Source organism: Semicossyphus pulcher, unplaced genomic scaffold, assembly GCF_022749685.1.
Source record: "Semicossyphus pulcher isolate SPU_LCO1_2020_fin unplaced genomic scaffold, fSemPul1.0.p SCAF_14, whole genome shotgun sequence".
Lineage (NCBI taxonomy): Eukaryota > Metazoa > Chordata > Actinopteri > Labriformes > Labridae > Semicossyphus > Semicossyphus pulcher.
The window spans coordinates 1,572,211-1,596,730 of NW_027211648.1; the positions used below are offsets into that span (position 1 = coordinate 1,572,211).

Genomic DNA, 24,520 nt, shown 5'->3' on the forward strand with positions numbered 1-24,520 from the left:
AGAGAAAGAGAGAGAGAGAGTCCCACCTTAAAAAGCACAAGTACAGTAGAATCAGAAGAGTAGAATATTTTTCTACAGAATGATGCCAGGCACTCCTAGATTGGTTTGGTGTCAAACCACTGACTGAATAAAAAGATGGCCGACATGACAGCTCCCCTAAAGTGAAACCAAAACGTCGCCCCCTGCTGACTGGCTGCAGTATAGCTCATAGAGCCCGCCTCCTCCATGTTAACAGATGGGACATGAGTCAAACTATGAAATCAAAATACACGTCAAATACATTTTTCTCCAACATGGTTTCTGTCATTATAGTTAGTTCTTATCATGCTGATTTATGTCCAAGTGTTCATTTTTCTGACACGTTTACTTTTAATTAGTTATTTGATGCTATAAAAAGGGGGTGTGGCCTCACGATTGACAGCTCTGTTGACAAATGGGGCTCCTGCAGCGTTCTGTTCCCGAGTAGCAGAGTAGAGGAGGAACGGAGAGAGGAGACGTAACTAACACTAACACTACAGTCATTGAACTTTCCATCAGCGTGAATATCTGCTTCAGACCGACACAAGAAGCTGTTCTGCTGCAGACTGAGCCCACCTGAGGGCTCCAACACGCCAAGGACACCTGAGGGCTCCAACACGCCAAGGACACAAGGTAAAGGTGTTTAACCTAGTATTTTCCTCCCACCTCTCCCTGTCTTCCTCCTCCCTCTCCTCTTCTTCTCAGAGCTCTTAAAACGTCACTATCCGTCAATTAATTGCTCAGAATCAATAAATTGTCCCTGTGTGAGACTGTGTGCCATCACATGTGCACGACACAGTTTGTTTCTATGTGCAAAGGTTAATATTACACAATACAAGTATTTACGTCTGAGTTAGTGTATGTGTGTGCAGCTTTATGCACCTACGTGTGTCACTCTGTATCTGCTAACAGCTTTTTATGCTAACTTAAGTGTTACTGTTTGTGTGTGTGAGTCTCTGTAAAACCTACACCTTCTATTCAAATGCACCTCTCCTTCTGTCTCTATTAAACTATATTCATCACTATTAGTAATCCATAACAGCTCCATTCTGCTGCAGCTCTCTGCCTTCACATTAGCCGAATAAAGCACTCAGCTCTCTCTCTCTCTCTCTCTCTTTCCTCTCTCTGTGCTCGTCCGGCCCGGGCAGCTCGGCTCTGGACGTCTCCCCCATGAGCAATATCTCTCTTAACACCCACAATGCTCAGTGCTTCGCACCCGGCGACCAGCTGCATGTGCTGAGCTGTCATCCCGCAGCGCTAAACCGTCACTGTGATCAGCCTCGTACCTGAGACGATGATTTCTAATAAGACAAACCTTTTGGCGATGCGCCGTCAGGGTGGCAGACACGCGTGGTTGTGTTGTGATATGCAAACTGTCAAAGTGTTAAAATCTCATTTGCCAAGTTGCTTTTGTTTGTGGAGGAGGTGGCAGAGAAAACATTTTCTGTGACGCTGATCACACTGGGGAACTAACAGATCAGTTTGTATCAACTGGCTGCTTGTGTACGCTTTCACTGATGCAGAATGTAGTCCCCATGTGCAGCTTCAGCGTCTGCAGGAAAGTCTAAATAGAAACAGATAGATTTGATCTGAAAAAGGCAGAGTGTCAGGATAGTGATGACAGCTAATCCAGCCCCCCTGAGCTTTCCGCTAGCATCACATTCAGGCTAATATTGACACCTTTTTCAAGAATGATCAAAAATTAATGGACAGATATAAATGCAATATACTGAGCGCTCAGAATCCGAAGGTTACGAGTTTTTTAACAATCACCCAAAGGCCACAGGACGAAGGAAAATCAATCTTTATCTTTATTAATACTTTAATATATAAACTTAAAGAAGAATATATGAGAGGAAGATGTTTGTTGACACATTACTCCAAGTGTAACTGGAAATCAAAGTAAACTCCTAATATACTGGAAACCAAGTTTGAGTGAGTAGCCAAGAACAAAGTGCTTGAAAGAAAGCAAAACTTCATGGGTTTGATCCGGGTTAAGAGGGGTTAGCTGTTGGGTTTTTATTAGTATATAAACATGGGTGTCATCAGCGTAGAGATAAACATGGGTGTCATCAGCGTAGAGATAAACGTGGGTGTCATCAGCGTAGTGATAAACGTGGGTGTCATCAGCGTAGAGATAAACGTGGGTGTCATCAGCGTAGAGATAAACGTGGGTGTCATCAGCGTAGAGATAAACGTGGGTGTCATCAGCGTAGAGATAAACGTGGGTGTCATCAGCGTAGTGATAAACGTGGGTGTCATCAGCGTAGAGATAAACGTGGGTGTCATCAGCGTAGTGATAAACGTGGCTGTCATCAGCGTAGTGATAAACGTGGGTGTCATCAGCGTAGAGATAAACGTGGGTGTCATCACCGTAGTGATAAACGTGGGTGTCATCAGTGTAGTGACAGACTGTCAGCACCAAAACTATGACTGCAGAGGTTATCTTCTTCTTAACTTAACTTCTTTAGAGTCATATTTACCTTTATAGATAGGTGGTGACCTCTAGTGGTTGTAGATGTTATTGCAGAACAACTGGCAGTGGTAAAAACCGCAAATAAAATCTGCTTGTAGAGGTGGTAGCGAATATTGGATGGGTCAAACAAACACTGGACTGTAACGCGTAGCTGAACTTATGTAACTAGCGAGCGTAACTAGCTTACCTTTCCATCATCTTGTTTCCAAACTTAACCAATATGTTTTATTTCGTAACCCTGACCAAACTTCACAACGTTAACCCTGCACTGACTGGTAAACATGTCGGACACTTTGCCTACCATTACTGAGTTACGGAAACACTCCTTTTAGTTGTGTTAAAGGATGGGGACAATGTATGCAGTCGTATGGGTTTGAGGACCGTGAGCCTCCTCAGTGCATCTCGCATTGCACTGGCAAGCTTTAGGAGAACGTTTTCCAACCAAACTGTAACCCCAGTGTTAAAAAAACTAATTGTATCGCCCTTTGCTGCCCACTTTTATCTTATAAAAAAGAAAAGACTTAAGCTCCTATCAAAGTTTTTGTTTTGTTCCGGAGTCGGTTCTTATTCTACAAACATTATCACACTGTCTCCGGCTGTAAAGATCGTTCCACAGCTAAACTTCAATCACAGCACCATCTGTCTTTCACGCTGCATCTTAGCATCAAATCAAACTGTGACATGCTCGCTGAGTGTGACAGTGCGTCAGCTGACTGCCTGCAGTGCAGAGTGAAGGATGCAAAGTGTAAATGTCAGAGCGCTCTAACCTGCTGCTCTCCCAGCTCTCTCTTCAGTCTGTTCTGCCACTGCAGCGCCTGCATCACGATCGCCTCCCACCTCCTCTCCAGGTTGATCGACAGCAGCTGCAGGGCCTCCCGGTGCTGCTCCGCCTCTGGGCCCACCTCCGCCATGGGGCCCGACTGTCCCAGAGGTGGGGATTGTAGAGACAGTTTTGTTAGAATTATAAAACCTATTATCATGCTAATCATATGATTAAATTCAATTCAGTTAAAGGATTTTAAGGCGGTGCAGTTTTAGGAATATAATTCCTCTTGAGGTTGAGCTGATTGAGCAGGGGAAAATGTCAAACTCAAAAACCATCAAATTTAACATTTTAAGTGTACGGTCACAGCAAAATGTTTGGTATTTTTCTTGAATAAAAAAATAAGTAGACACATTTATACAAAATACATGTGTTTAAACATTAAATGTTACTTTTTAACGTCAGGTTTTTGCTGTTATATTTCAAAAACCGAATCATTAAATGTTGTATTTAGATTACACTTCTACAGCCGAGTTAGCTACTTATTTACACATAGTGTAAAGTACAGTAATTTGCAATCTATCTGTAACCTAGAGACCCGTGGCAGAGATGTGTAGCTGATCCAGCTCACTGTCCTGTGAGAGAAGTGAAGTGTAGTGCACGTATGATCTGAGCATGTGTAAACACTTGATTAAAGGTGTTTATTATGATAATTAAATTGTTAAATTCTGTAAAAAAAAACATTTTTCTGTGCAGAACCTTCAATGCAGTCAAGTATTTTACTGTACAAAGCACTTCAGCGAGCTAGTGTGCCTGCTCTGTCCTCTGATGGAGCCACTTTACATTTTTCTTTGGATTCCGGTAGGGGGTTAAATCTTTGTAACAGTCAAGTTGAGATGAAGTCACAAGTCATTGCTGACAGAGCCAAAGTCGAGTTAAAGTCTTTTTGTGGTAAACTCACCTGGCTCTGTTGCAGCAGCTTCTGGCAGAGTTTCAGAACGGAGGAGACTCCTCGGCGTCGGGCTCGCACCTCGGAGCACAGAGACTGTCGGGTGACACAAATGACCAAAGTGAGAAGAATGAAATAACGTTGGCAAAATGCAGCAAATATTGAAACTTTCATAAGTCTAAAACAAACATGTTCTGTTTGCTGTTCTGTCGCTGTATACTGCACTGCTCAGAGCTTAGCTTGTTAGCTTGTGTTAGCCTCCATGAATCGCTCCTGAAACTCAAACAGAAACCAATCAGATGATGTTAGAGGAATTAGTTTATATTACTAAGTAACAAAGCTGGAGACTTAAGGGTGATCTGATTACAGGGTAGTCAGTTTGACCCATTGTTGAGAGAAGATTCTAGAAAGACGAGCAGTAAGAAAAACAGAAAGGATGGAAAGAAACCGCCTGATTTACATCCTTTAATATTTGCAACTTCATTGGTTTGTGTTTGTTTTTGACACTGGTATTTTAGATAATACAATTCTGTACCATATAAAGCACAAACTAAGTGACAGAGGCAGAAGCCCTTTTCACTCTGCAGTGTAAGGCCGCACCAGTGTGTGTTTCTAAATGGTGCTCCGGCATTGCGGAAGCTGGTGTAAACAAACAGCGTGAGCTTCACATACACACACGCGGTGCTGTTCCGCCCTGCCGACTCTTCTGTTCATACTCACAAAGTTACGCCTCTGTTACTACCTCCGATGCCGGGACAGAGGCGGAACGACTTTGCCCCCCCCATTCCGCCTCTGTGCGTTTTCCATAGAAGACGAGACGTAACAGAAGCGTAATAATCCCGCCTTGAACTTGCAGTGTGAAAAGAGCTAATGGTAGGCCACCAACTTCTGTCTTAAAAGACAAAATGACTGATTGTTCAATGGAGTGGTGGCTCTGATCGCAGCGATGTACGGCTGTTTGTGGTCTCTAAAAGGGGATGTTCCTCTTTAAAGTAAAGGTCTATCTCTGTAGTGATCCTTTCTGTAATGTTGTCACACACTAACAATCTGAGCCTGTCAGTGGAAACAACAAGAACTTTTAGTGGACGACCTTTGATCTGATTTGACTCCAAAGATTACATCACAGCCATTAAAGTTTTACGGTTGCTGGTCATTTAGACCCCAAAATATGTAAAGGGTCAAGTATTTGGGGGGCACAATGTTATTCTTACTGACAGAAATGACAAACCAAACTATGAAGATCAGACTTAAGTTGTTACAAACCGGCACTGTTCATCAAACTTAAAAAACCCCACAAGAAATGAATGTCTTGTTATTTATTTTCTCACTTCTCCACAGTTCAGTGGCGTTACGTTCAGGTCACTCAGAACAATTCATCAGCATAAAGTCTAATTCAGCACACAGAGCCTTGATCAGCAGTAACAGTGCATAAAATAAATGACAACAGCCAATATTCCGTCTCTGCTGCTGTCTAATAAATGCAGAAATGTGGGGAAAAAAGAAACACAGGGATTGGCAGCGCCTATTATAAATCACTATATGCTGATGAGTTTCCACACGCAAAGGTCAGTGTGTGTGTGTGTGTGTTTGCATGTTTACTCATGCAGGCGTGTGCGCAAGAGTAAGTAGATGTGTGTGCCAACATATGCATGTATTTCTGACTCTGTGTGTGTGTGTGTGTGTGTGTGTGTGTGTGTGTGTCACAGAGAATGGAGGGGACAGCCTTACTCCTCTGCGGCAGGGACCAAACACGTCCAAGCCCCAAACTATTTATGCTAATCCTGCCCGCTCGCTGAAAAGCACTTCCTTTACATTTTCTTTACATTTTCCAATAAATATTAAACACTATTACAATGAAATGGGATTCTCTAACTCACTCTCTCTCTCTCTTTCTTTGCACACACACGCACAAACACACACTGCCTCTTTCACACACACTTCTTCCTCTGTCTTTCATCTCCCCTTTTTCTCGCTCTCTTCAGTTTAGCATATTTGTGGCTCGCCCGGTTGTCTAAACAGGAGATGGGATGCAGAATAGAGCAGACAGGATCAAGAGGACAAGCCTGGTGTGTGTCTGTGTGTGAGGTTGCAGATAAATTTATTCCAAACAGGAGGTGTGTATTATGTTGAAGGAGGAGGCTCTAAACAACAACAAAACAACTGAGTGATACTCGCTCTGCGCCAAATAACTGCAGCCGACAGCGCGGGGGAGCACAGGAAGATAAATTACACTCGAGTGAAGCTGGAACAATAATTCTGCGTGTTACAGTCAGAGAACGACTGTAGTAACTCTAAATAAGTGCAGCCTGTTCTCGTTCACTGTTGCTTCTTTTATCAACAAAAAACTGATGCAGATTTGGAATGACTTGCAGGAGTATTAGACGCTCAGCCATCCAGCATGTGGGAAGCCAGGTGACTTAGAAAGACTGGAAAAGTCTGCACGTGATGGATGTCGAGGTGGTTGGATGGATTAAAGAAAGGTTCATGTACATTGGGAAGGAAGCAGTTCTTAAAACAGACCCTAAAGGTTCCTTGAAACACATCCTAAAGGGTACTTTTAGATAGAAACTGAAAGGCATCCTGAAGCAGATGCTAAATTAATAACTTAATCAAAGTAAATGTTGAATGTTGGATTCACACAGAAATGGAACCTGGTCCCCTGGATGAAAGTGCCATGCTCGTTTGAACCATTCTTTGCCCCAAACGCCTCAAGTGGACTTTTTGTGCTCGTCATAATACTTCACCAAACTTACTAGAGAGTTAGCTTAAGAGTTAAGTAAGCTTAAGTATTTGGAGAGTTAGGAGGCAGAACGGGCTGTAACATCCTACAGCGCTCACACTCACACCTACGGGCAATTTAGAGTCCCAAATGAAGCTAACGAGCATGTCTTTGGACTGTGAGAGGAAGCCGGAGGACCCGGAGGGAACCCACGCATGCACAGGGAGAACATGCAGACTCCACACAGAAAGGCCCACTATGTCCGAACCAGGTTCAAACTAAGAACCTTCTAGCTGTGAGGCAACAGCGCTAACCACTGCACCACCATTACCAAGAATTTTTTGTGTCTATAATTAACCGAACCTCTACATATTTGCAGTCACGTATTTGATACATGACCCTGAGGTTCCTTTAAGCAGATGCTGAAGGGTACCTTAGAATGGACACTAAAGAAGAGAAGCCAAAAAGTAACTCCATTAAGGTTCTTTGAAGTAGATGCAAAAGGGTACCTGAAGATAGCTTAATGGTACCTAGAACCAGACGCTACACAGCTGCTATCTCGTGTCTGCGATACATGCTAAAGTGTACCTTTAAGGGACAGGTCCTTTGGTAACACAACATTCTTGCTGCCAGTTCCAACCTATTCACCAAATCTACAATTCAGGAATATATTTTAGGCTGATGTGCTCATGAAGATAGACTTGAAGCCACTACTGACCACAGTTTGGAAAAGAGGAAGTTAAAGGGGCAGTACGAGAGAAGTTATGTCAATTTGTACATTAAAAAAACACCCAGACTGTAGCACCTGTGTAGGTGCTGATGGACTGTGTGTATCAAACCCATCTTTTTTAGCTTCACATAGCAAACGTCTTTTCTCTGAGAGTTTATTTTTGGATAGAACAGAGAGAGAGAGAGAATCCTAAGTCTCTATTGTTTCTGCACTGCTGGTTTTTATGCACTGATCCCCCCCCCGCTCTCTCTCTCCCTCTCTCTGACGGGTCGAGCCTGGCTGGGCCCATATTGACTCAGAGGGCTCTACAGACACAGTCGGACAAATATTTGCTAAAAAGCTTTTCTTCCAAAATACATGGAAAGCCACGGAGTAGCTGCAGAGAAAGAGGAAGAGACAGAGGATGTAGAGGGAGGGATGAGATGGACAGAAAACAAGTGTGAGGTAGGTCGACGGAGAGGATGAGGAGAGGTAGAAGATTAAAGTTGGGACAAAGAAACTGCGAGGTAAAGGGAGGGTGGCTAACAAAGAGAGAAAAATAGATGAGCGAAAGAAAGAGGAAGTCAAATAAAAAGGGGAAAACTGCTAAAATGACAACATGAAAAACTGGTAATCAGGGAAAGACTATTCTGGTGATCATGAGAGCATCTCTTTCTCTGCGCTCTTAAGACATTCAATGGCACGTCAACACAAGTAGCTAAAGTATGGACATGAAATGACCCAAGAGGGGGAATTACAGCGTCATATTTTGCGTAGTTGGGCCACCGACCAAGCTGCCATATTTGACGAGTTGGAAGCCGGAAGGCCGGTCCACTCGTGCAGCCTCCAGATGGCGTCTCAACCCTTTTGCAGACGATGTGATGCTTTACGTCGCTTCTTCTTCTTCTTCTATGAACCACTGCTCCAGTTTAGGTTGTTCAGCCTTTCATTGGGGTTTCTCCTGATTGCAGCCTCCTTCCAAGACCGACCAAGAATTAAACATTTCCCAGAATGCCATGGGATCCCCTAGGGGAGCTGGAGAATGCTGCTAATAAGAAGGGCGCTTCCTCTGTTAGCCTGGGTGCCTCGTCATGAGCAGCCAAAAGCTGAAGGATGGATGAATTCTTGAACCAATCAGTTGTTCTTTGAGTCTTTATTACAGACGTATAAAGGGGTTTAACAAGAAACAAAGGAACTACAAGAATCCTGGAAAGAACCCTCCTCTCTCAGGTAATTGTCTTCATTGTTCATCTCTCTGCTTGGTCATATTCAAGGTCGACCAGGAGAGACAAAAGAACAAGTGGCGTCTATATTCTCTCTCTTCATGCATTTCTCCGTCTGTCACTCAGCATCCTCTTTCGAGAAGGGTGACCTACTCGGGATAAACAAAAAGAGGAGCATCTGCTTTCCTCTTTCTCTAATTCCCCCTTCGCTCTCTCTCTTTCTCCTTCTCACACTCAAGCTTGATCTCTCTCGCTCTCTCCCTCTCCACACCACACTCTCTCCCTCTCATTCTTAAATCTCCCTCTCCTAAAAACAAAATCCTCTTAACTCTCCTCCACCTCCTCATCTCCGCAATCTAATTACCGAGACCTGCCGTGAAGAGAGGGATGGAGGGAGGGGTGGAGAGAGAGAAGGGAGGGAGGAGAGGATAAAGGAGGTTGTTAGTGTGGTTGCTATGTCAGTGGTTTTAAACAGTGAAGCACTTTGAAATGAGAGCGAGACAGAGAGAGGGAGACGTAAGAGTAAAACTTGGGAACTTCTAAAAAGAGCTCCAATCGCAGAATGCTGGACTACAAAAATATACTGAGGTTCGGTTCAGTTCAGGCAAAGAAAGTCTTGGTTAAGGTTTGCAAAAGAAGTCCGTTCAAACTCCCAGCTCTTCAAATACAGCCGCTTGGTCAGTGACCCAAGCGATTAGAAAATATGGCGCTTATTAAGCTACCTCTCTAGTGTCATCGTTGGACTCTGCCCTCTAGCATTGTTTTGCTTTGCTGTTGAAGTTCGCCGACGTATTATGACAAGCACAAGCGTCCACTTAAAGAGGCGTTTGGTGGTTCGAACGAGCGAGGCACTTTATCCAGGAGACAAACTTTGATCTTTGGTGCCTGAACCTGACCATGCTGCCAACGTTTCAAAATGTTCACCATTTTAAATCGTTTCAGCACATCGAACACCCACAAAATGTTTCACACCAAGCTTTAGTTTGAAAGTCTAACCAGATTTATCACACTATTTAATGCTCATGTTGAGGACGGGACCACGGTACGATTTTGTCTGTTAGCATCTGTTAGCTAAGACTGCTGGCATTTTTGAAGACGCAGCGATACAAAGGCATGTTACGGCATTTTTCCCTGCCTGGGAGGGCAGGCCGGCTCCTGGACAACGCCCAAGGAAATCAACCTGTCTTACATTCAGACCAATACGCTTTTTACATTTTGCTTTGACGACTAATTTTCCAATAAGCTGCCTGTTTCTACTGTTTACATTGTTGTTGCACCAAAGATGGAATAGAGATAACTGCATCATGATTCATCATCTAACCAGAACCCAAAGCAACATGGCAAAACCAATGCAGACTTTTAAACTATTTCAACACATGCAACGTACTCCTATAGAGGTAAAAGAACAAGGGAGGGACTGAGAAAACCACAATAAAAGGCAAAGAAGGAAGGAGGGGAAGAAGAGGATAAGGACCAGGAGAAGAATGGTGTCAGAAGATGAGAGGCAGCAGCAGAGAGAGTGATCACGATGAATAAAACAGACAGAGACAGAATATTAAATAAGAAAAAGACAGAAATAAATGGAAGAGAGACACACAGAAAACAAGTGAAAGAAAGGAGAAGGAGGACAAGGAAAAACTGTAAAGCAAGGAGACAGAGAAAGAAAGGGAGAGGGAGAGAAGGAGATTTTTGGTTGCTTGCGCGGTGACCCAGTGGATATTTCAATCAATTACCATTAATTAGAAATCTCTGATTAATTCTATTTGTTGATTAAGTCAATTAAAACCACAAGCACTCGTTATCGCACAACGAGCCTAATGAATTCCTGTCGACAATTTGTTCCCACACACATATTCCCTCTGCTGCTGCTAATACCGCCTACAGCTAGCCAAAGTTTGTCGTTTGCATACTCTTCCCCATCCCTCCCCCTTTCCTCTCCTCCTCCCTCCTCGTCTGACATTTCTGTCTTCCTCCCTGCATTGTTCCGCTCCCTCGTCCTTCTCCCTCTTATCCATTTTATCCTTTTACTCGCTATCTCCCTGTTACTTTTTAATTTCTTTACTGCAGTTTAATTTCTTCTATCTTTCCGGCTGAATTTATAAAAGAGCAACATCCACATTCTGCCGACGAGGTTTGCTCAAGAGCACCTTGACTGACGGAGCAGGAGGGCCGCTTGGAGATCGTTTCCTTCGGGGTTTGGAAGCAGAAACTTTCGCTCACGGCCTCTTCCTCTAACCTCAAGGCTAGGGATTCCCAAACATGGGTCCAGTGTTCTCAAGGGGTTCTTCACATAGACATGAGGCTCAGTGAACATGGTGTACAAGTTGTGTGTTGGGGTGAAGCTCAGTTTTGGGTGCAGTAAAATAGCAGTGAACAGGAAGTTAAATCAGAATCAGAAATACTTTATTAAATAGAAAGAAACACGAATCTTTGACAAACTCTTTCCTGTGGACACGATACATCTGTAATAAAATATTTGTAATTGTGTGAGCTGTTTGTAACCACAAATGTCTGTAAGTGACGCTCTAATTTAGCAGCTAATGAATTAACCACAGGCAAAAGCTGTGTCTCAATCAGGGGCTGCATTCTTTGAAGGATGCGGTCTATAAAGGATGCGTCCTTCGTCGTCTGTGTAGACACTAAAACTGAACTGAAATGACACGGTCTGGTCTACAGAGGATTTCCTGTTTGCGTCACCAGCCCTTAGTGCTGCTCCGGTCGCCTAGCAACAGGTAGCTAGCTGGCTAACTGGCTATACGTCAAACGTCACATAACTTAACCTATTATTTTAAAGACGACTTAAAGTTTCAAGGCCTCTTTTTTAACATTTGCATCTCTAGCTATTCGAAACTGTTAAATAATAAAAGTGTATTCCTCGGCCGCTTGAGAGTCCACCATCTTTGATTTGGCGCACAATGAATCTTGGGAGACGTTGGGCGCGAAGGACGCACCCGATGGATCCTTTGTGGCCCGGGGAAAGGAAGCCTTCGACTCGCTGTGACGCAATCAGCCTGAGAAAGGATGCAGCCCCTGAATTAGACTCCATTGCTATGTAAGTAAGGCTTTGCTAACCCCATTACGTCTACATATGGTTGTTTCTGGCTCCAAAAAAAACAGTGGTGTAGGACCTGAGTGACGCATGTTCTCTAAAGCACAGATCAGACTCTGCTCCAATCCTGCTTCACTTTATGAGGCTTGTTCATGTGTTGCATCAGGTTATAGATTGAAAGTTGATGCCGTTGCCTCCACTGACCCAGAGTCCATCCATCTCCAGCTCTGCAGTTTTTAACATCACTTATAAAAGGGGTCTGAAAGTCAGCAGGTTCGTTAAAGGCTTTTAGAGCAATTCACTGAAAATGGAAGCAGACAATAAAGTCCGACGTCTCTCTCCCTCTCACTCTGCAGCCGTGTTTGTGACATTTACGGCAAAGAAAACTGGCAACCTGGACGCAGTAAAAGATCAATTCAGTACTCTGACAAATTGAGAGCTGCACTCCAAAGTGAGAACTTTATGTTTTGGATATTTCCAGAGTGACTCACCAGAAGGTCAGAGGTCAAACAGTCCTGTGAATAAGTTGTGTTCATGTAAAAGAGAGGCTGTAAGTAAAGAACCAGCAGGGAGCTTCTTTTTGAAAGGAAGTGACAAATTATTGTAAAACTGGTATCAAGGATCTCTTTGCTCCTCGCTGAGCATTTTACGGCCAACAAGGACAGTAGCGCAGGAACAGGCTGCAAATTCAAAACACATGCAAAAGTCCAAAACACAAGCAACAGCTGAAACTCCTGCAAATCAAACAACTCCAGGTGGTCAAAAATGCTGTGCTGGTGTAAGGACTAAACACTAGAACACCCCTGTCCTAAGAGCCCTAACACTGGGTACAGTACTGATAGTACTGCTAGCTGCACTGCTAGCTCTAGCTCTTAGCTGTTACACTCAGCGCCCCCTACAGGCCTGGAGCACCTCAGTTACGTTTTTCTTTTGCGTGTGTTTTCATGGTTTGTTTCTGACTTTGTGTGTTTGCAGCTCGTTTCCACTGCTGCACGTGTTTTGGACTTTTGCGTGCGTTTTTTGAATTTGCATGTTTTCTTCTAACGGAAACCGTTCTAGTAACGCGATTGTCCTTGTCAGCCACCGTAGCATTTAGCATATATATCACACCCATTCACATCACATCATAACCATTCAGAAATCAGATAAAAAGTTTTCTTCATTTCAGAAAGTAAACCATTGTGTGCACATTCGTGGTTACGGTGAGAACAGTAAATGAAGCTGCTGCATTATGTTTCGTTTTTAGACAGTTGCTGATGAAGAGTGTCAAAATAGAAGTTAGTAGTTGACCTTTAGTTGACCTTTAGTAATGTGTCTTACCAAACATCTTATTCCAGTGTCAGCAATCATCTACAGTTCCTGCTAACCCAAAAACACACCTTCCACAGCAGGCGGGAACAGTTTGCATAATCCTGTTTAGATTGATCTGAAATAAAAACTGCTTTAGCTCGAGGATAACTTACTAAGGACGAGTTGCTTTGTGTGTTTATTTAGCAAAATTTGATAAAGAAACATGTTGTTTATTTATTTATGAAGCAATTTTAATACTTTCAAATGTAAAATAATGTTTAAGCTCAGAGGGATAAGAACAAGAAGAAATTGCATCCCAATGTAGGCAGTGGTGGACCATTTCTGTTGCAGAGTTCTGAGGGTTGACAGAGCCCTAAGCATGATGGGAACTGTAGTGCCAAAATTCAACAAAATAATCCCCCAAAACACGTAAAAGGAAAGCAGCTAATCCTTTTATTTCTTCTGGAACAAATACCATTCCTATTCATATTTATTGTAAAGTTTATTGCTCAAAAAGTCGTTTTCATAAAATCTCTGCTGAAACAGTTTAAACGTGTTAACTTGTTATTTCTAAGAAGTCTCATGAAAATAACGATGAGATGAAAAGATAACGTGAAGTCGATCTGTTGTAAATAAAAGTAACGACACTGAACAGAAACAGTCTTAAAAATATCACTTCAGTTGTTTGATTAAGGCAGACGTTTAAAAAACTCCACCTCTGTAACAAAAAGCTCAGCGGCCTTCATGCCAGACTCAAAATGGATTACCGCTGACATCATCGGGCCTTATTGATTATTGTAAGTTATTAGCTGAAGTCCTTTTTCCTCGCTCGACACACGGCGACATTTTAGGGATGAAAGCTTTACTCTTAAAATATTCAGCAGCAGTAAACAGATGGAGGATATATGAAGTCTGTGTGAGTGAAAGCATTTACTGTTCTCACTAATGCAGCCGAGCGAACGCGCCGCGGCGACTTAAAACGCTGCTATCAATAAAACCCAATCTCCTCTGTCTGTCTGCATTTCTTCTTCTATTCCTCTTTTCAACTCTTTCTCTCGTCTGTCTTCTTCTTCCTTTATTTCTGTGTCTCACTTTACAGGCTGTCCGCTCCATCTCTCTCAGTTTTTCCTCTCAGTTCTCAGTCATTCCTGTCCTCTCTTTTCTCTCTCTTCCTTTACTTCCATCTCCTCCATCTTTCACCTTGTCACTACCCCTTGTTTCGTCTCTCTGTCTTCTGCTGCTTTTTCAGCGGATGAAAGTGATTTTCTCTGCTGTCTCTATTTGTCTCTCTCTCCTTACTGGTGTCTCCGAGGCCGTTTTGAGCTTCTACCATCGACACATCTTAAATAACAGTTAGGATCCCAGTTGGTCAAACATCTGGATATATTTAACCCAAAATATTCTGATGGATTTGAACTATCCAAGCCCAGCAGCTTCCTGTGCTGCACAAGAGGCTACATTTACAGCTTGTCAATGGGAGGAGAACCTGGAGGAGAGCAGGAGAAGAATTCATGTGTTTATAGAGCCGTCATCTGTGAAGGGGCGAGATAGGACACCTCCAATCTCTATCTCTCTCGCTCTCTCCTGCTACACCTCCAATCTCTATCTCTCTCGCTCTCTCCTGCTACACCTGCAATCTCTCTCTCGTTCGCGCTCTCCTGCTACACCCGCAATCTTTCTTTTTCCTGCTACACCTCCAATCTCTCTCTCTCTCAATCTGTCTCTTTCTTTCGCTCCTGCTACACCTCCAATCTGTCTCTCTGTCCTGCTACACCTCCAATCTTTCTCTCTCTCTCCTGCTACACCTCCAATCACTCTCTCGTTCGCGCTCTCCTGCTACACCCGCAATCTTTCTTTTTCCTGCTACACCTCCAATCTCTCTCTTTCTCTCAATCTGTGTCTTTCTTTCGCTCCTGCTACACCTCCAATCTGTCTCTCTGTCCTGCTACACCTCCAATCTTTCTCTCTCTCTCTCCTGCTACACCTCCAATCTTTCTCTCTCTCTCCTGCTACACCTCCAATCACTCTCTCGTTCGCGCTCTCCTGCTACACCCGCAATCTTTCTTTTTCCTGCTACACCTCCAATCTCTCTCTTTCTCTCAATCTGTCTCTTTCTTTCGCTCCTGCTACACCTCCAATCTGTCTCTCTGTCCTGCTATACCTCCAATCTTTCTCGCTCTCTCTCCTGCTACACCTCCAATCTCTCTCTCTCTCAATCTGTCTCTTTCTTTCGCTCCTGCTACACCTCCAATCTTTCTCTCTCTCTCTCTTGCTACACCTCAAATTTCTCTCTCTGTCCTGCTACACCTCCAATCTCTCTCTCTCCATCTTTCTCCTGCTTCACCTCCAATCTCTCTCTCTCCCTCTTTCTCCTGCTTCACCTCCAATCTCTCTCTCTCCCTCTTTCTCCTGCTTCACCTCCAATCTCTCTGGCTCGCTCTCTCTCTCTCTCCTGCTACACCTCCAATCTCTCTCTCTCCTGCTACACCTCCAATCTTTCACTCTGTCCTGCTACACCTCCAATCTCTCTCTCTCTCCTGCTACACCTCCAATCTTTCTCTCTGTCCTGCTACACCTCCAATCTCTCTCTCTCTCCTGCTACACCTCCAATCTCTCTCGCTCTCTCTCTCTCTCCTGCTACACCTCCAATGTTTCTCTCTCTCCTGCTACACCTCAAATCTCTCTCTATGTCCTGCTACACCTCCAATCTTTCTCTCTGTCCTGCTACACCTCCAATCTCTCTCGCTCTCTCTCTCTCTCCTGCTACACCTCCAATCTTTCTCTCTCCATCTTTATCCTGCTTCACCTCTAATCTCTCTCATTCGCTCCTGCTACACCTACATTCTCTCTGTCTCATCTGCATCATCTCTTTTGTTTTCTTTCTCCCTGCGTATCCTGTCCTATTGTCATCTTTTCTTTCTCCAACCCCACACATTCTTTCTTTCTGTCATCTACCCGACCTCTCTTTCTTCTCTCTCTCCACCTCTCTTTTTCTCTCCCTCTCTCTCTCTCTCCTGGTCAATCCTAGTCTAGAGGACCCTCTCCTCTCTCTGTCTTCATTCTGTGTTTTGATTCTGTCTCTGTCTTCACACCTTTAGCAGATGAAAGAGCCGAGTGTTTTCTTCTCCTCCCGAGCAGATGAAGATGAAAGTCTGATGTGTTTGTTGACGCCGTTACCGCGGCAACGTCTCACCTGTTTGCTCGCCTTCAACCCCTAACGAGCAACTCTTAACGAGAAAACGCCACTTCAAAAACAGCAACGAGCCGCGCGCGCACACAACCAAAGAATAAACACCGACAGGCCCAAGAAACACACACCAGAGGGCATGATCAAAAGGCACACACACACACACACACACACACACGCTGAGTCTGTTCCTGGCAGGGAGTCGGTGGATCTTTAATCCTCATCATGCAGCAGGTATCGATATCAGAGCCTCGCTGTCACCTTCTATTAGCTGCCTGATAGATGCTGAGGAGGGGGGGGGGGGTGGGGGGATCAGAACAGGGGGCTGTATTTTGTGGACTAAAGTGCGTCAACCGAGGCAACAACAGTCAACTCATCCAGAGAGGCAGACGCACAAACACTTCTTTGCATCTGTCGGACACGGGCCCAAAAACAAAAATGGCCTCCTTTTTTTATAGACTTCCTTAAAGCAAAGATATTTATAAATCATTATCTTTAAATAAGGACCCGAAATGGTTTTATTCTGGGCTGCACGAGGAGGAGGACTGAATCCACCGTCCTCACTCAATACATATTAAAACTTAAAAATCTGCCAAATGTTTGTCCTGGCAGTCGTGTGTCGGGTTACTGCCAGTGTTTTGTCCCGCCAACAAACCTACATGTGACTGCCATGAAGTTTTAGGGCTTGATTAACCCACTCGAGGACCCCGGGGCCAAAAAGAATTAACTGTGTGCCCCTACTGAGACCCCTCAGGGTCTGGAGTCAGCTGCACACTTCAACAAGCTGGTAATGCGGCACTGTGGATGGATGGATGGGTGGATGGATGGATGGATGGAAAAAAATCAAAGAGTAAGTTTCATGACACAAGTGGCACAGGGTTTGTAGGTGCACAAAGGAACAGAAGTGCACGGCAAATCGTGTTTCTTATTTTTGTTTGGAGGGCACGGAAAATAAAAGGATGGAGGGAGAGATCTAGTCGTCAATATTAGCATACAAACACTAAAGGGGAAACTGCTCCGGCGGTTGTTTGATAGTGAGAAATTGGTGAAACACTAACTAGAGGGCCACAATGGTAGTAACTTGTCAATCACAGCTGGCCCCGCCCTAAACCCTCCCCTGCTTTATGGCCTCTGTGACTGTAAATGGGAGCATCATTGACTAAATGGACATCATGCTGTATTAAAGAAGACATGAAAATAGAGACTGAGACCATAAACTCACCAGGAAAATGTTCACTGAGGGAATACATCAGAAAAGGAGGAGGACCAGTGGAGGCGCCCCCTGCTGGCCAGTGGAACCAAATAGCGGTTTAAGCCCCCTCTGCATTAGCTTCACTTTCAGACCTGAAGGCTACGTCTACTTCTTATACACAGTCTATGGTGGGACCAGAAGAAGGTTGTTGGGGCAGAGAGCCATGAATGGTTGAGGAAGGGGGGGGAGGGGGGTCAAATCTTACAAACAGCAGGAGGAAGGGGAGCTGAAAATAGAAATGGCTGAGGGAGGGGGGCCACATGTTACAAATGATGCCCCGAGGGCAAAGAGCATGACTGGAGGGGTCCAGGTGATGAGGTGGAGGTGGGTAACAAACAGTGGGGGAGGAGGAGTTCATCTACTGTCAACAGCAGGGGAGAGAGAGAGAGAGAGAGAGAGAGAGCAGCAGAAGAGATAACGGGGGGGGGAAGCAAGGACGACAGATTCAGAGAAAAAAGACGGACAGAGACTCGGAACAAGGGACCGGAATAAAAAGCAAGAAAGAGGAGAATTGAGACGGACAGATAAGAGATGATAGGCAGATAGAGAGACAGAGGAGGGCAGTCTGGTGAGCTTCACTTCACAAGAACGAGTAAACGCTCACACTGATATCCACAATCTATGCTAACATCTGTGTGTGTGTGTTTGTGTGTGTGCAGAGAGAGCGAGGGGTCGCCTCCTAACAGTGTGAATCCGTCTGATGGGGAGGTACGAAGACTCTGAACATGAAACTACTTCCATGTACAGGACAGAATGAAAGGGACTTCTATCATGTTGTCATCTCTTTTATGGAAAACTATTTTTAATTTTGATAAATCTCGAAAGAGTTTTGAGACCATAAACTCATTAGTAGAAGGTTTACACAGGTTTATTTCCTCATAGACTTCTTTTTGCCCCCTGCTGGCCATTAGAAGGAGTGCAGGTTTAAATCACCCTCGCTTTGTTGTTGCTTTTTGAATCAGAGAGGCTACATCCTCGACTTATATACAGTCAGTGGTATAAAACTTGGATTAAAATGCGTGATTAGTTTTTGTTTTCTTGTCAAAGAATGCTTCATTTGCAGAAAACCAAACACAGTTTAGGCATCGTCTGTTCGTCTCATCGTCGTTTCGTCTCTTTTCTTTTCCCTCTGTAAACAGATCGACGTCAAATTTACCGGACTTCTTTCGGCAGATTGATACGATTACAGTTAGTCCTCCGGTTTGTGTGATTACAGCCGAATCTCTAGCAACAGTATGTTCTCCATAGCAACGGTCTGTTATTGGGACATAGCAGACCTCAGAGTGCCGTGTTTAACCAATCAGAATCAAGTATTTAACACAGCTGTGTAATATCGTTAATGTTGTCACATGATTCTGAAACGCAAAACAGCAACAGTTTAATATTTAATGCTTAATGATTCCTTTTATGTGAACATGCCTCCAATAAAGCTGATTCTGATTCGATAATTTGCTAAAGCTATATGTTGTCTATTTTTTATTCATTAAAATATTTGTGTGTTTCTGTTTTTTCTGTTGTAACACAAAGAAACAAGAATATTTGGGGATAATTTTTTAAATCAATCAATTTAATAAAGTGTGGCAGAATCAGAGAAGAGAGCAGGTTTCTATCTGTCTTTACCTGCTTCCACTGTGTGTGTGTGTGTGTGTGTGTGTGTGTGTGGCTCTGTCTATTAATTCTCGGTGTGTCCGGCCCCCAGAGCGTCTCCTCAACAATAGAGAGTCATCGGAGGCCCGGGGCCCGCTGGAGGAACGTCTGGCTCACGTCGTATCTTTAAGGAGCGCTAATTAAATTAAGAGCCGGGTTACAGACAGACAGGTGGAGGAGGAGGAGGAGGTGGTGGAGTAGGAGGAGGAGGGGTAATGAGTAACTTAACACAGCCCTGAAAAAATCTTGTTTCTGCTGATCCCACATGAATGCAGCAAAGACGGCTCGTCTATGCTAGCTGGGTTTACTTGGTGTGATGATAAACATAAAGGTAAGGCACAGACAAAGTGTTTTGCCGTCCTGGTTATGGTGGCTGATCTCATCCACGGGAGGGTAAGAAAGTTCTGGAACTTGTTTTCTGTTGCTTTAGGTTAGCTGCTAACGTTTTCTTCTGCTTCTTCGCTTTGAGTTTGATGCTAACTTCTTGTTCTTCCTCTTTCAGTTAGCTGCTATCTTCTTCTTTATCCTCCATTAGCTAGCTGCTAACCTCTTCTTCCTCTATGAGTTAACTGCTAACCTCTTCTTCCTCTATTAGTTAGCTGCTATCTTCTTCTTCCTCCTCTATGAGCTAGCTGCTAACTTCTTTTTAATGCAGAAGTAGCCTAATGTAGTTTCTCTCTTAAAAAGGCCTCTGAGCGATTGCTTGTGCACATGTTACTGTAGAAAGTTAGGTATGAGTGAATGTTATATATGTATGTATAGGTCTGTAAATGTGTGTGTGTGCGCTCCCGTGACCTCTGCTGAACCCCGCTGCTATCTCATACAGCCGTACAGTAATAAGCCACAGCGCAGAAATCGAACCCATTTACGAGTCCAAACGCCAAAAACAGACAAATGATCGCTACAATGGAGCCAACTTCTCGCCATTCAGCCTCTCTCTCTCTCTCTCCTTCTCTCTCTCTCTCTCCCTCTCTCTCTCCATACAAATGACTGCTATCAATATTTCCAATCTTCATTTCTCCAGAAGCTCAGGGCCTCTTTCTGCCAGAAATCAATGGCTTCCCACTGAGAGCTGTGACAAGGATCAAAAGTACGAGCGGCTCGGCTTCACTTTCTTCAGATAAAGTCTCGTTTCTGTACAGTTTCATCATTATGCAGGCCGCCTGTGTGTGTGTGTGTGTGTGTGTGTGTGTGTTTATGTTAAAACATATTCATGTTAGCTGATACATGAGTGTCGTGTTCATATCAATACTGACCGAATAACAACTGTCACAAACTCTGTCACTCTCCAGCCCGTTCTACCCTCCAGCGTGTTGTTACAAGAATTATACACAAAAGCACACACACACACACACACACGCACACACACACACACACACACACAGTGGACTGGACTTTAGCCAACATAACTGTTCCTTTTCAGATTGTAGTTTTACACACTGAAAGTTTGTGCTGTCTGTGTATCGTCTGAAGAAGTGTGGGACTAAAGTAAACTATATATACTTATGCATTAATTCATTTATGCGTCTGTGAGCGTATGGATGCATGTGTCGCTCATTTGAATATTAATGTGCTTGTGTGTGCGTCTGAGGTGTGTATTGCGTGGGCACATATACATGCATACATTTCGATTCCAGCATATACACTTGGATGAAAGTGTGTGTGTGTGTGTGTGTGTGTGTGTGTGTGTTTCTGGTTGTCAGTCACACGCCAGGGCTAGGCTAATCAGCGCAGCTAGCTGTTCTCTGTGTGATGTAGGCTGATTAATATCCTGTTAGCGTCCCGTGGCTTTTAAGGCTAACTGCTGTTTCCTCTATACATCCATCGCTTCAAAACAGCCCTGCTTTCATCTGGCCTCATTAAGACGATGTATTACTATACTTAGCAACAACACACACACAGACACACACACAGGGAGCATTTTTTCAAAGCTTAATGCTGATTGGCCAAAGCTTTTGAAAGAAAAGTTAGTGAAGAAAAGTTAAGTGACACCTGAAGCAGCACACACTTTCCCTTTAGTTATATACCGTAAGTTTTCAAGTTGTGCCAGTTGTGTGTGTTTCTTTGTGCCCCAAAACACGTCAGGAAGTTTTAACTACCTTGACTTTAAGGCATCATCATAACACTTATATCTTGTACTGATCGTCCCCAGTTTTATTGTGTTTACTAGGCAAGAAAAAGGGGCGTTTAAAGCATCACGGGACGTTTCTTCTGCACACATTGCGGGCCGCCTACTTCAGCTTCGGCTGTCATACAGTAATGAATAACAAGGAACAAAACAAAGGGTTATTACGGCTACAACCAACACTGCTGCAAATAAGGCAAAAGAGAAATACAGCAGAAAATGATCATGTTAATTCATAAACTAATATATTTATTTACCATCCACAGTCCTAACAATCCTAGCACGACGCATCGGCTGCAGGTTCGACCCCGACTTGACCTTTGGTGCGTGTCATTCATTTGATTGTATTGTGATAAATACTTTTAAACTAATTATAATTATCGTTGTTGCTGCAAAGCCAGCAGTTTAAAACGGACTTAGGACCAAGCATAAAGACGTAATCCACAGTGTCTGTAGCTGCTCTGTGATGTGATGCACAGCCTGATCCACTGGAACTGCACGGCTTCGATCTGTGCCTTTACTAATGTGACGTAAGAGTTTAACGAGTTCGCATAAACTTATCACCTCAGCTGAGAATCTATATCGCTCACAGAGAAACTATTGGTGAAAAGACGTTCACTTTGTGAAACTCTGAACCTTTCACAAAACATCCGCAGTGAACTATTTGTTGCTGGAAAAGCGTTAGCATTCCTAACAGAAGTTGGGTGGGCTTCTGACGGTTCGGCTCTATAAACTAAGTGTTCCTGTTGTTTCAGCTGCTCCTGCCTTAAAGTGAAAGCAACCCAGCAGATAAAGACATCACAAATATCGTGCTAAGCTAACTGAAACACTGCTTCTCCTACCTTGAAGCTCTGGAGCTGCTCCGAGGCGTCTTTGTCCTGTCTGAGGCAGGAGTTGAAGATGAGCAGCTCGGTGTCTCGCAGCCACGCCTTCAGCTCCTTGATTCGAGCCTCCAGCTGCTCCAGGAGCGAGTTTGTGAGCGGCGAGAGGGCAGATCGAGGGTTTTCCACGGCGATGCCTCGGCCGCCGACCAGCAAAGAGTTCACGTTGGCTGAGCGGTTCTGCTCGGACGAACCGGGTCCCGAGTGCTCTGAGAGGATTTTCTGAAAGACGACAGAGGAGAGAAGAAAGAGACCAGGGAGTTAATGTGAGGACATATCTGTGTTCATTTGCCATCATGTAAAATATTTATATCCAAAGTGTTGCTAATGCTGTTATTGTCTCTATGAATTAGCTTGATGTTGCTAATGCTGTTGTCGTCCTTGTTGTGGAGTCTGTCATCATTGTGTCAACGAGGCTGCTGTTGTTGATGAACAAAGCTCGGAGAATCTAACTGGTGTTTTTCCAGGTGCAAACAGATCAGCTGATAATTCGGAGCTTCTAGCGGCTTCACCTACAGAGCTGACATTCACACCCACAGCAAAACATCATTTAGACACAATACAAACTGAAAGAGTGTTTGGTGAAGAGCAATCACTGTTTCAAATGGGAACAACTTCGAATAACAAGAGCCTAGCGTGTGTGTGTGTGTGTGTGTGTGTGTGTGAGAGTGTGTGTGTGCGTGTGTGTGTGTGTGTAATAAGCTCTGCAGAGTAATTTTCCAACCCCTGTTGATCACACAGTGCGACACAGAAAGCCGCTGAGAGACTATTCCCCACTTGGATTTAGACGAGAGTGTGTTTGTGTGTCTGTCTGTTTTTTTCCCAGAAAAGTGCTCATCATACAGAACAAACAAACTTTAGATGTTCTCGAGCCGATCACGACGCGCTCGGGCAGAGTTTCTAGCTAACATTGTTCAAACTAAAGGCCGTGTCACTAATGGTCGTAGCCACCATGAATCACTTTGGCCGTCGCTCCGTTGGTATTGGAGCCAGAAATGACCATATTTGGACGAGATGTTGGAGCGAAAGAGGAACTAGATGTTATCAGAGCTATGTCCGCGGCTAACTCATTAGCAGGCTAACTAGATAGCTAACCGTCACCCTTCCCAAATAACGAGAGTCTATCTGTGGTGGTGGCTGACCAGCGTTGGTTATTTATTACAATAAAAAAGCGAAGAGAGCCTGTAGCAAACCTGCCGCTAGCAGCTCCCAGCTGTCACTCAAAGAGGCCACGCCCCTAATGCCGCATCACTTTAAGCCTTAATATAATGTAAACAGGTGAGTTGTATACAGATTCTCCCCGTACAGTCGTCATGAAGACAGAAATGAGCTACAGAGACACAAACTGTTTTTTGTACCAGGCTGTAAACATGTTTATTTCTGCTGTAAAGTTTAACATGGGGCTCTATGGGGACTGACTCACTGCTGGAGACAGCCTCAAGTGGACACCAGAGGAACTGCAGTCAATGCTGTTCAACCAGTTTTCTCCTTATGGGACACTTTTTTAATTGTTCCCAGCGGTACATGGCTTTGTCTTTGTGTGGGTAGTCTGGCAGATCTCTCCAAACAGGCTCTTGCTGACCACAACCAACTGTATGTGAAACACTGATTATTGATAATAGCCTCATAGGACATGTACAACAATGTCTTTTTAATACCTGGTTTGATAGAAGTAAAGTTCCTGCATCATCATCCGTACATCTAGTCTTGTTCAGGGTTCATACCGTGTTCCTCTGAGAAACTAAAGAAGCTGTTATCTTGCAGGTCTCGTTATGACTTTAACAAGAGAAACTTTGAGTGTCGGCGAACACAGAGCTGCTCCTGAACGAGCCCTGCATGGGTCCCTGCTGCTCATTTGCATATGTATGTGTTTGCACAAAGAGTATTGAGTCGTCGGTATAGCAGCGACCCTCCCTCCTGAGTGGAAACACTACTTTAGCTGAACTCTTGCAGGTAAAACCAGCCCATTAGACGATGAAGAGGGCCGATTATAGGACCCCCTGACTGGTGAAATGTGCAGTTAGCTGTGTGATCACAAGAGGCGACTGCAACTATGAGCCTGTTTTTAGTTTGACGGAGAGACACAGAAGAAGGGAGAGAGAGAGAGAGCGAGAGGATGGATAGAAGCAATCATCAGGGATATTATTTAAGAGACATGAAGCGCATTTTGGAAGACAAAGAAACAAACATTTTTTCTGATGATATGATGAATTTTCTTTTCTCCACAGGTGG

The 24,520-nt window shown here is 44.0% G+C and overlaps 1 protein-coding gene across 1 annotated transcript in view; it reads right to left on the bottom strand.

Annotated features, from left to right (window-relative positions):
* The window catches only part of akap6 (A kinase (PRKA) anchor protein 6), a 159,546-nt gene that overhangs the window by 19,430 nt on the left and 115,596 nt on the right, over positions 1 to 24,520 (bottom strand). Inside the window, exons 17-19 of the mRNA XM_069662538.1 lie at positions 22,250 to 22,510; positions 4,219 to 4,302; positions 3,262 to 3,414 (exon numbers count right to left, since the gene is read on the bottom strand). Coding sequence (XP_069518639.1) covers positions 3,262 to 3,414; positions 4,219 to 4,302; positions 22,250 to 22,510 — 498 coding nt within the window. The remainder of the gene's footprint in view (positions 1 to 3,261; positions 3,415 to 4,218; positions 4,303 to 22,249; positions 22,511 to 24,520) is intronic.